Genomic DNA, 10,822 nt, shown 5'->3' on the forward strand with positions numbered 1-10,822 from the left:
CTTGTTTGTTTCCAGCCTCTCTCGATCTCTGACATGTCATCCGCCACTCCGAAAAGAGAACTTGAATTACTAAAAAGGGTGATTTGTACGTCATCAGTACACGCGCAATACAGGACAAACCGGGATTGGCGTCTTATGGGTAAATAACAAACTTACTAGACGAAATATCCTGTTTAAAGCTGGAATCAAGGTCGATAATTACGATGACTTCAAGGTAATTGACGCCCCGTTCGGCTTGACGGCATAATTCACATGCGTGGTGACCACATTAAAACTCCGATTGTTTACGGCGGAGCGAGACGTGAACGCGACTTGACACGGTGACATGCACTCTGAACTAGAAACCCCGTTCCCTATATCCCTATGCTTCCAGCCACATCGAATGTGCTACGCCCTTCAAGTTTCACTGATATTCCCAATTGAAATTCACAGATAAAGTAAGCCTTTGTAAGTAATCTTCTTTGGGATTTTTTATGGTTTACGAGACGTGCTATAGGCGCTGCGCTTCTAAGGTACTACTTGATTCAGTTGCGGTCATTTATTCATCAGTACCGGTTTCAGAATTCAGTGCACCCGAAGCTGCTTACGGGCTAAAATATACGGATACATTGCAACACAATATTGGTTTTGGGTTTTGCGCAATGCGCAGACACGGACCCGGACAGTACGGACTCATCTTCATAGAGCATGGGTACGTAGAGTTTTAAGGATTGTACTCGGAGTCAGCTACAGCTAGGGAAGCAACACTAGCAACAGAAGCTCACGTCGATTAGGATGGCGATGGCCATGTGAAGATGGATGCAGATGCAGATTCCAACAGGGAACCGGATGATGATGCGGGCGGGTGCGGGTTCATATATGGATAAGCAGGTGATGTACTCCGCTGCTGCTTCTGTTTCTGCAGACGGGAGTGGCGGCAGTGGAGGAGGAGGAGGGTTGGGCACCGGCATAGGTGCGTCGTTGAAGCGGCCTTGGTGCGCTATCATTGTCTGAGGCAATACCCAAGTGCCACGCCACGCTTTCCGTTTATCCCTTTGATTGGACTGTGCTACTCATTCGCGCCTTTGTGTTGCTTTTGACTGTCGACACTCACCTCACGCCTTAAAGGAGAGGTTCGGTCAGGGCATGCTCCACTGTGAATCTCTCAAAATTGGTGGAGGCACTGCGATCTTTAGGTGTGTATACAGGTGAGTGTTTCTCTCCATTTACTTACCTCGGAAGCATCCTCATTCATCATCACCGTCTGTTGCAGTTTCCTCCCTTCTCAGAAGTGCAATCTTTGCTATGTACCACCCTTGCACATACAGAATAACTCATATACATACAGGCACTGACAATGGGCTTCGGTCTTACGGTTTGTGATGGATTTGAAAGAAGAAAGAAGGAACTGATCTTCGTTGTCCGTCATTGGTGCGTCAGTGGCACGGTCCTTCCCATTAACTGCCATTGTGTCATCTTTAAATGTTCAGCTGTTCTCACAGTCTACACTCTCGATGCGATTTGTGGCGCACATGGGCGTTTCCAGACCTTGACTCCTTCGTGTTTGCTCACCTTTTTCTTTGTTCATATTTTCATCATCTCTCCCTTTACATTGTGAGATCCTTTTTCCTCCATTACCCCTACCCTACTTTCTAACTGCAGAAAGAATGGCGCATGTAAATCATTTTTGCGCCTCCATCTCGAGATAACCTTGTGCTCGCTTTGTATTGGACGCAAACACGATTACATGTACAAGTTTGAGTAATTGAATGCACCAAATGCCGTTTGCATGCGCCATAGAGGTTTGTCTTCGGTTTTTATCCACTGTCTCCAATCCTTAGCCACCAGCTCTCCTCCGATGTGAGCCGCATGGACTGGGACCCCCTTCTTTTGCTAGGAAGATGCGTCAGGGTGTCTTCCCTCGTACTTTGCAACAACATGTGTAAATGATGATGATATGCAATATCGATAGCAGCACCCTAAACCACCTTCAGCGCGTCTTTTTTCGGCGCATTCTCATTCTTCTTCGCTGACCACTCTGTCACTGTAACTTAGGACTTTGGTTTCGTTATCTATGTATAGCGACGCGCTTTTTCCTTTGGTGCATTGTCTCCCCGCAGCCCCCGTCAGGAATGCCATGATTATAACCATACATATATCTATTCAAATTGACCCCTTTTTTCAAAGAATTTTTGTATCACCCGTATGTGCATGTCCTCTTCTGTACCACATCAAGGCAGTAGTTCTTAAAGATCCGCCCTGGTTTGGTGAGATATAGAACTCGCCTTTGAAGGTATAGACAGATAAACTTGATATGTGTGTGCATATGTGTGTTCTTACCTAGAGGACAATTTCGCTGTCATTCCCCACCGTGTGTACGGATAACAGTCGATATCAAAATTAATATTGGATGCTTCGAACAGCTGACTTTTCTGAAGCTGTGGAGGTTAAAATACATGTACTTAATAGATTCAACGTGTCTAGTCGTATGGCATTTAAATTCTAATTTTCAAAGTGCTTCCCTTGAATATGCCACTTTTTGACTTCTCATCCATTTATCTGATTCTTTGCAGAAGCAGATGAAAGATCGCTGAAGACACTCTTGTTTCCTTAATTATCGCACCATGACCAATCACATCGTCGGTGGGAATCAGATAAATATATTTGGATGGCATGTGCACGACCAGCATGCTCCTTGCACTCCTAACCTCTTCCCATTAATGCCTCTGCTTCCAAACACTTGGTCCACTGTCCTGCTATCTACTCAGTTGAGGAACAATGGATGAAATTTTGTATAAAAGTAGAAGCCTATGTGAGTACTTATCTACTCTACTATTCTATGACAATGCACACATCTCACTGCCAGTGTCATCGATTCCTTTGACCAACATCCTCTTCCTGGGCACCTTCGGGCACCATAATATGTCTCAAAAGGCAACGGTTCGCCATCCGCTCCCAGCTGTAGGCAGACGCACACTATCTCCGGTTTCATCTGCTCCTCTTTCGCTTTCTTTGAGGCTTTTGGGGACCTAGAGGCGTCACACGCAACATATCAGCCATCAGCAGTTGATCACTAGTTCGCAAGCACGTACCTCGATCCACTGCCGCTTGGAAGCGGCTCGTCCCCCCGTTTTCTCTTCCTGGGCTTTCCTACACTGCTTGATTGGCTATCCATTCCATGAATCAGACATTCATTCAATGTGAGGGGGAAAACCAAAATTCTTACCTTTGGGGGTATATTGTGTCATAGCCTTGTGATTCCATAGGGTGTATTCCCATTATTGGGACCACTTCTGGCTCAAATGTTAAGATATTTTGGTTTTTTTCACTCGCTGGTGCGGATAATGCTGCCTGGGACATCATGTTATGACTGAGTCTCCTATGCGACGGTGGATTTCTTTGAGGCGCAGTGACTATGGGTGGCTGCTCAAACTGCATGTTATGATCAACGAAAGGAGATGGGTTTAAATGAGGGTGCGTGGTACCAAGACTTGTACCACCAGTATCGCTCCATTCACTCCTGCTGTTGTTGGTATGAAGCTGAAGAGCAGATTCCTCGATTATAGAACGAAAATTTCTGGACAGATTTTGACATGGAACATCGTAGGCGTCATTCCATCCCGCTGGATGCATGCCACGTTCCACCCAGTCAAACGAGCCGGGTAAACGAATATCATCCTGAAGGTGCATGGTACCCAAAGTTGTACTGTCACCATTGCTCCAGTCATTGCCACTGATTTCATGAGGAATAGAAGACTCATCATTGGTAGGTCCTGACTGTAGATTCTGACTTGGAACATCATATGCTTGACTCAGCTCCCCCGGTTCCGTGTCGTTTCTCTCCGGGTAGAATGTATCGCCAGCAAGAGGGAGCATAGAATCCAAAGGTAACGTCAATTCCTCATATGGAAGAATCGCATTATGAGGAAATACGGATTCAGAAAAATCTGAGGTGTTGGGTGGCTGTAGAGACGTCGTCAAACTTCCGGAGATCGTATCGTTAGGCGCTGTGGGAATGAAACATCAGATAAGCAAAGTTTGTGTTTACGAGCTGTAATTGACCAATACCTTGCGAGTTGATTCCCAACAGGCCTAGGTTCTTAGATTGCGAGCAAGCCCTGTCCATAATGTGCGAGTTTGCAAAGATAACGTTCTTTGTAGGAGATGGAGAAAATTGACGTGAAGAACATCACAGAATGCGTCATTTAAATCTTTGAGATGGGTTCTGACGGCGCGTATGTACGTGAGGTTGTAGTCTTCCACTAATTACCTGAATTGACTGAGTGGTTGACACACTTGTTGGATGCGAAGTGATTTATTGAGGCTGTTATTCATTTCCCATGCAGTGCTGACGCACCGGAGTAGTGTACCCATTCATGATCAATACCGCAGTTCCAGTCCAAAGAATCCTGTTTTATACAGACTCGAGGTCAAAATGTTATAACTTCGAGGCATTTTTGACAGACATCGTTTATTCATTGTACGGCAAGGGCACAGGCATGTCGCGTGATGGCAGCGAGGTACATTCATGCGTGTGAACCTTGAGGCCTTGAGGTTGCGCAATTCGACGCAACACCGCCTCCCTCGATCTTTGACATGTCACCTAGCACCTGCCACTCCTAAAAGAGAAACTAAGTTACCAAAAAGGATGGCTTGTCTGTTGGGTAGCTTTCTTTATTCACTGTCGTTGATAACCCGTTCCATGAGGTTGATCTCATTGTGCAGAGTCAAAGGCTCTTTTCGACCATGATAGACTCATTTAAGTAGATAGCACAAGCCATTTACAATCTGTGCTTCAATGACATCATATAATTCAAAGAAGGTCTGATAAGATAAATATACATATTACATTTGATGCATGATGGATTGATTATCTTAAAGTATGCTCGGATTCTATCCGAACCATCCCATCTCTTCCATCGATTTCATCGTCATATAACCCCTACTCCTTTGTATACGTTGCAGTTGCATTTAGGGAAGAACTGTTGAGACTCTTATTGCGGAAATCTAGATGAGTGGATCATTTATTAAATGGTAGGATGTGCTTACTTTCCCTTCGTTTTATCAGTTCGTTTCCCTTGGGACATTACCTCCCCGGTAACAAAGTCTAAGCGCGCCACTACAGCTCGAGGCCTACGTGGTGCACTAGCTGCGCCTGGCGTCCTTTGTGACTGTGCCTCCATTGTCAATTCGTTGTCGAATGTGTCCAATTCATGAGGCTGCGTAGCACTACCATCTCTGGCAGTACGCCCGCGTTTCTTTGCGCTTTCACTCGAAGAACCCATTTTTTTGGAGGAATTTCTTCCTCTTGATGCTCTTGGGGTGGCATCGTGACTGTCAATTAAGGTTATATCAGATAGATCAGCACTCAATTCCAGTTCTTCAGAGACAAAGCGCCAGGATATACCTTCGAGCATCTTCTGGGCCAGACCTCCCTGAGGTTAATCGCTGATCAACGGAATTGAATCCGGAGCCTTTTGCTTCATTAGATTCCGTGTGCTGGAATTCATCATTGACTGGGTATGCTTCTGTCTCTATAAATGGACGGAAACGAGTACGAGGAGGATGTTTATCTTTTGGGGGCATGGCGTTGTGGTCCCGTTCTGCACTGCTTGAACTTCTGTTTACACTCTCGCTGGGCACATATTCCCTGGAGTGCCTTTTAAGACTTCCGTACGGGGTGTATCTCCCTAAATCCCGAACCTTTTCGCGCCGATGCGGAGGCACTTGTAAATGCGGGGTTTTGCCGGGCAGCGCCAGCAACGCAGGATTAATTGTTCCCGTTGCCACGTAGACTTCCAGTAGAGGGTCAGTCCATTTTTCTATCACTTGATTCAATGCTGGTAACTCTTTTGCGAGTTCAACATAATCACGCGGCAGAAGTGCAGAGGGCGTATCACTATGTTGGAATGAATCTTGAGGTGCTTGAGGGATAGGTTGGGATGGAAATGGTGTATTGCCAAACATATCAAGCCGTAGATTATGAAATAAATCATCCCCGGAGTGACTATGCCCAGGTGTGTGTTCTGCAGGATGCAATGTTTTCCCGACGGAATTCAAAACATCTTCACGGGCAACCGGAACAGTCCCATGACAAGTGGAACCATATAGGGATGATTGGGTAAACGTTGATGGTTTAATAGTATGAGAGAACGGCATGATTTGAGAGTTTAACGCATGAATTTGTAAGACCGCCTGTGCGCGAGTACCAGCGGATGGATTGGCATCGCTAGGGGTAACAAGAGGTAATTCTAGATTGTCCAAGTAGGTCTCCTGGTAGCCATGGTCATCAACTTCGACTTCTGTGATTAGAATAATTAGCGTACGTAGGAGATGGATACTGGTCACGTATTAAGCTTACCATTCCAGCCACTGCTTTCAAAGAAGTCCTGTTTTGGGTTTTGCTGAACGTTCCTGCTGTCTTCGTAGACAGATTGTTCGGTACGATGGTATTGGGAAGCTTATGTACCGAAATCAACATCATGCCGTTCGAATAGGATACCTAAAGCTCACTATATTCGCTAGCGGTCGGGACAGACTGAGAAACGCCTGAGTTTGACATTGAGTAGCAGAGAAGACGAGGGTGGTGAAATGCAAAAAGTGATGTTTGTTTCTAACAACTCGCTTTCTACTCGTCTGCCTTAAAAGTCCGGAGTCATTGCGTTGACACGCGTGGAAATTGTACCCTAGAACAACATTGACACCTGCGTGTATCCATGAGTCAAACATCGCGGATTCGTGTCACATTAATTCTCGATCCACTCCAGGATATGTTTAGAGACAAACGACAGCGACAGATAGCCTCATTGTATGGAATATACATTCCGTCGAGCGACAAAAATAGAATGCCAACCTCATGCAAGCCAGCTGGCGGAACCGGACCTGACCGACTTTGATCCCGTGTTCCACGCTTAATCCAGCAACGGATCCTATCACTACTCTAAACTAAAAGGCATACTACGGGCTGGCATGCGTAGGTGATTTAACAATGTGAATGTGCTGTCTCAAATAGAGTCTATTACACGCAATTTTCCTAGAGACTGAGTGCAGTGCAGGGAAAGGTATGATCGAGGTTTGGGAGGGGGTAATTTTAAAGCGCAGCACATAGGTTATGAAGTAGAGACGGTGTGTTGACATAATTTGGAGACGACAGATACCGCTGTTCCAATCCAAAAAATCTTGTTGTATACCGGCTTGAGGTAAAAAGGTTACAACTGCGAGGCATTTTGCAAAAACATTATTTATTCCTCGTGCGGCATGGAGTCTTGAATTCACTAAAATAAACATACGTCCTAGAACGTCGTGCACTATGAAGTTCGAAAAGTACAGTTGAAAATGTCGAAAGATACAAAAGATGCTGCTATAACAAATTAACATGCCCTGAATCGACATCCGGTTCGGCTTGACGGCATTAATCGTGTACACTTTGAAACTCCGCTGTTTGACGACGAAACGAGGCGTGAGGTGGGCTCAAACTTGACACGGTTCCTTGCTATTTCCCTATGCTTCCAGCCACATCAATTGTGCTACCCCCTTCAAAATTCACAGATATTCCAATTCTCAACTCAAGGATAATACTGGATAATATTGGCTTTTGTAAGTAATCGTTTTTGGGATTTTTACAGTTTACTTGTCATTGTCAACAGCCATTCGACGACAAAGTTGGAAGACGTGGTACTTTACGTGTCGCACACAGTTCCCATCTTCAACCGCACCACCACCACCACATAAACCCCAAACCACCCGCTCTACTGCGTCCTCCTCACATAATACACGTCCGACTTCATCCACGTTGTTCCTTTCAAAGGGTGCTTCCTCCAGGTCTTGCTCACCTTCAAGTACATATTAGGGTGGATATTGCGCATGGAGAGGATGTGGTACCGCTGACGAGGGAGTTGAAAGAGATTAACATAGTGGATATTGGTCGGGCTGCTGTTGGTGTGAATGGCGGAGGGTGCGGTGGAAGGGTTGTGGATGAGGATACAGCGAGGTCACACCTTCACCTCCAGCTGCGCCAGCTCTTTCCCAATCCATCAGTACCTCGGTCTCGACCCTCCATCACCACTCACACCCGGGGAGAGAGGGAGAGGGAAGAGAAGATGAAAGGCAAAGGATATCAGCCCAATGTCAAACTCAAACCACACCCTCACCCCCACTCACCGCAGTGGTACGTACACCAAGAAATATAGGATCTCCCCGGCGCGGACGACTGCGTACACCACCACACTTTTTAGCGCCGATATGAGTTTCGCGGATGTGTCGGGATGGGCCGCAGACGAGGTTGTTAGGCGAGGTGTTGGTGAGTTTGTGGTGGATTGTGATCTTGGTATGGATTCTGGTTTTGATATTTTTATTTCGGCAACACTTTTTCAGGGATTGGAGAGCTTGTGATGGGGATGAGGGTTTAACACCGCACGTTTCGGAGGGCGATGCAGAAAAGCCATGGTGTTGTAAATGGTGGTAAACATCCACAGAATAACAACGCGAGAGAAAATTTCAAGGCAAAGGCGAGAGCGTAGCACCCGAGGACCATCACGCGCTGGCACAAGGTGCACTGTGGGATGCCTACACTGGACATGCAGCATACGGATGTCTAAAAGTACAGGTACAGACGGTCTTCCAGATCAGTTCACCATGCCTCGCGGGCGGGAGGGCGTATGCGCGTCTGTGTATTTCGCTATCATTGGACATTTGCTTATTCTCGGAGTCTTCACTCACGATGAGATGGCGCACACTGTCAACTTTGTGCATCTGGGATCTGGATTCTTTCGTGTTTCCCCCTATTCTACATTCTCATATCCAACACATCACTTGCCTTACCTCTGTCAGCTAACTAGCGTCCTTCACCCCTTGATCCTACCTGACTTTTTAACTGCAGAAGAACGCCGCAGCATCCTTGTGGAACGCAATTACAGGCCCAAATATAATCACATATGTACACCTGTGAGTAGCCGGCTGGTATGTTGCATACGCCATCCAGTGCCTATAACAGCCGGCACCTGCTCTCTGATATGGGTCGAATGGGACCCGGACTCCCTTCTCCCTCCAGGAAGATGCGTTACGGTGCCTTCGCTCGCACTCTGTAACCGTGACTCGTGTGAACGACGGTGACATTGTTCCAATTGCCCACAACTGCACCTTTGCCTCTTTCTCATTCCCCCTCCACTGATCACTCTGTCTCTGTACCATTGATCTTGTGCACTCTCCCTCCATCTGTCTGTCATGTTTCGATTGCACCATACAGGCAGTTCTCAAACTCCTCCCCCTTTCCTGACAATGCCCCATATTACTCGCACGGCTTGTTTTCTGCTATACCACATCAAGGCAGAAGTTCTCCACTCTCTTTCCATATATTGGGTTTGAAGTAGAACTCGCCTTTGTAGTCATAGACAGATAAACCTGGCGTGCGCGTTCATATGCGTGCCTACCTAGCGAACAATTTTGCTGTCATTTCCTGCTCTGTGGACGGTATAACAATTGATTCGAAGTTGATCTTCGACGCTTCGCAAAGATGGCTTTTCTCAAGCTGCAGACGTTTATGAGTGTACATACTAGATTTCATTCAAAAAGTGGAATATCCTACATATTTACTAGAAGCAGTCGATTCAGAGGCGTCACGCTTCCGAGATACCAACACATTGGTGTACCAGGGGAGACTGTCCTCGAAGAACATTTGTTCAGCATTTCGTGCTCATTCATGGCAAGAAATGTTTCCTGAGTCTTGTCTCTACTGGGTTCGATTCCGTTGCCCACCGCCAGCCTTCCTGTGCCAATTGATAATCCTGAAAATACTTTAAGCTCAGATCTAATGGAGTTGTATCCACTTGAAAGCGGCTCGTCCCCTAGTTTCCTCTTCCTGGGATTCCTCACATGGCCCTTGCTTGATTGACTACTCATTCCATGAGTCAGACGTGTATCCAATGTGAGGGGAAAAACCAAATAAACCGCAGAAGCATTTCCCGAGACTGATGCACAAGTGATCTCACCCACTTTTACTCCTTCATTTCGGTGTCTTTGTCAATGTATTCGCACCCTTTAAAGGGACAGTAATGCGCAAAAATCCAGGCACAGGATAACCTTGCATGCGCCCTAGAAAGTGATTTAGTAAAGAAAAAGAATATGCATTATTCCCGAGCACCCTTGAGGTCACCCGTTGCAACACCCCTAAAAACGGAAAACTACTTCCATCAATTTTAGTTTCTTACAATCATTTTGCGGTACATCAGAGAGATTTCAAGGTAAGTAACAAACTTAAGTATCTCAAATTGCTTCCATGCAAATAAAAGATGACACAACGAATAGTACATCTCCAACTGAGACAGACTCGGTATTCGAATTTCCTTCGCACCCTTCAAATCTGAATAAATTAATTACTGTCAGTAAGCCTGTATCAAGTGATTTGAGACGCAAAAAAGAGCCTACTCGTAGAAGGTACAAATGGAGCCTTCAAAGAGCAAAATACTCTGCACTAAGTCAATCCAAAACTCAGGTATATTGGTGCATAGCGCAGGGTTAATAACAGAAGGGATAAATGAGTTTCCCGTATAGTATGCGCCGTCAAAAAATTCAACCATAGACTTTATCCCCCCTTTAACGGGCTAGCATTAAGTATACGGATAGTTAGGATTGAAATGATATAAGGAATGCAAAGTCGTCATACTTGAGTGTTGGGTGGTGCAGGGTTTCCTGAAATGACCGAGGGAGTTGATGCAGAGAGAAGACAAGTAAGGTAGGTACCAATCCTCAGCTTCATGTCTGTAATTGGTCGTGAAGCTTGCTTGTGGGGTACCAACTCGGGAAACTGATAATATGTAGACAAGGTTCGAGCACATCCTTTAAACCC

At 45.9% G+C, this 10,822-nt stretch overlaps 3 protein-coding genes across 3 annotated transcripts; 1 reads left to right on the forward strand and 2 right to left on the reverse strand.

The window, feature by feature from the left end:
* Positions 1-1,722: 1,722 nt before the first annotated feature.
* JR316_0009296 (uncharacterized protein) lies at positions 1,723-4,105 on the reverse strand (the record flags this gene model as incomplete). The annotated part of the gene is made up of 5 exons (XM_047895000.1): positions 1,723-1,872; positions 2,957-3,008; positions 3,072-3,146; positions 3,206-3,986; positions 4,048-4,105. 5 exons carry the CDS (start codon positions 4,103-4,105, stop codon positions 1,723-1,725), a joined length of 1,116 nt encoding a protein of 371 aa, XP_047746459.1.
* Positions 4,106-4,921: 816 nt separating this feature from the next.
* On the reverse strand, positions 4,922-6,541 carry JR316_0009297 (uncharacterized protein; the record flags this gene model as incomplete). Its single annotated transcript, XM_047895001.1, has 5 exons — positions 4,922-4,961; positions 5,029-5,313; positions 5,387-6,281; positions 6,341-6,439; positions 6,493-6,541. 5 exons carry the CDS (start codon positions 6,539-6,541, stop codon positions 4,922-4,924), a joined length of 1,368 nt encoding a protein of 455 aa, XP_047746460.1.
* Positions 6,542-8,103: 1,562 nt separating this feature from the next.
* On the forward strand, positions 8,104-8,387 carry JR316_0009298 (uncharacterized protein; the record flags this gene model as incomplete). Its single annotated transcript, XM_047895002.1, has 2 exons — positions 8,104-8,278; positions 8,353-8,387. 2 exons carry the CDS (start codon positions 8,104-8,106, stop codon positions 8,385-8,387), a joined length of 210 nt encoding a protein of 69 aa, XP_047746461.1.
* Positions 8,388-10,822: the final 2,435 nt, after the last annotated feature.

This window comes from Psilocybe cubensis, chromosome 8 (assembly GCF_017499595.1).
Source record: "Psilocybe cubensis strain MGC-MH-2018 chromosome 8, whole genome shotgun sequence".
Taxonomy (NCBI): Eukaryota; Fungi; Basidiomycota; class Agaricomycetes; order Agaricales; family Agrocybaceae; genus Psilocybe; species Psilocybe cubensis.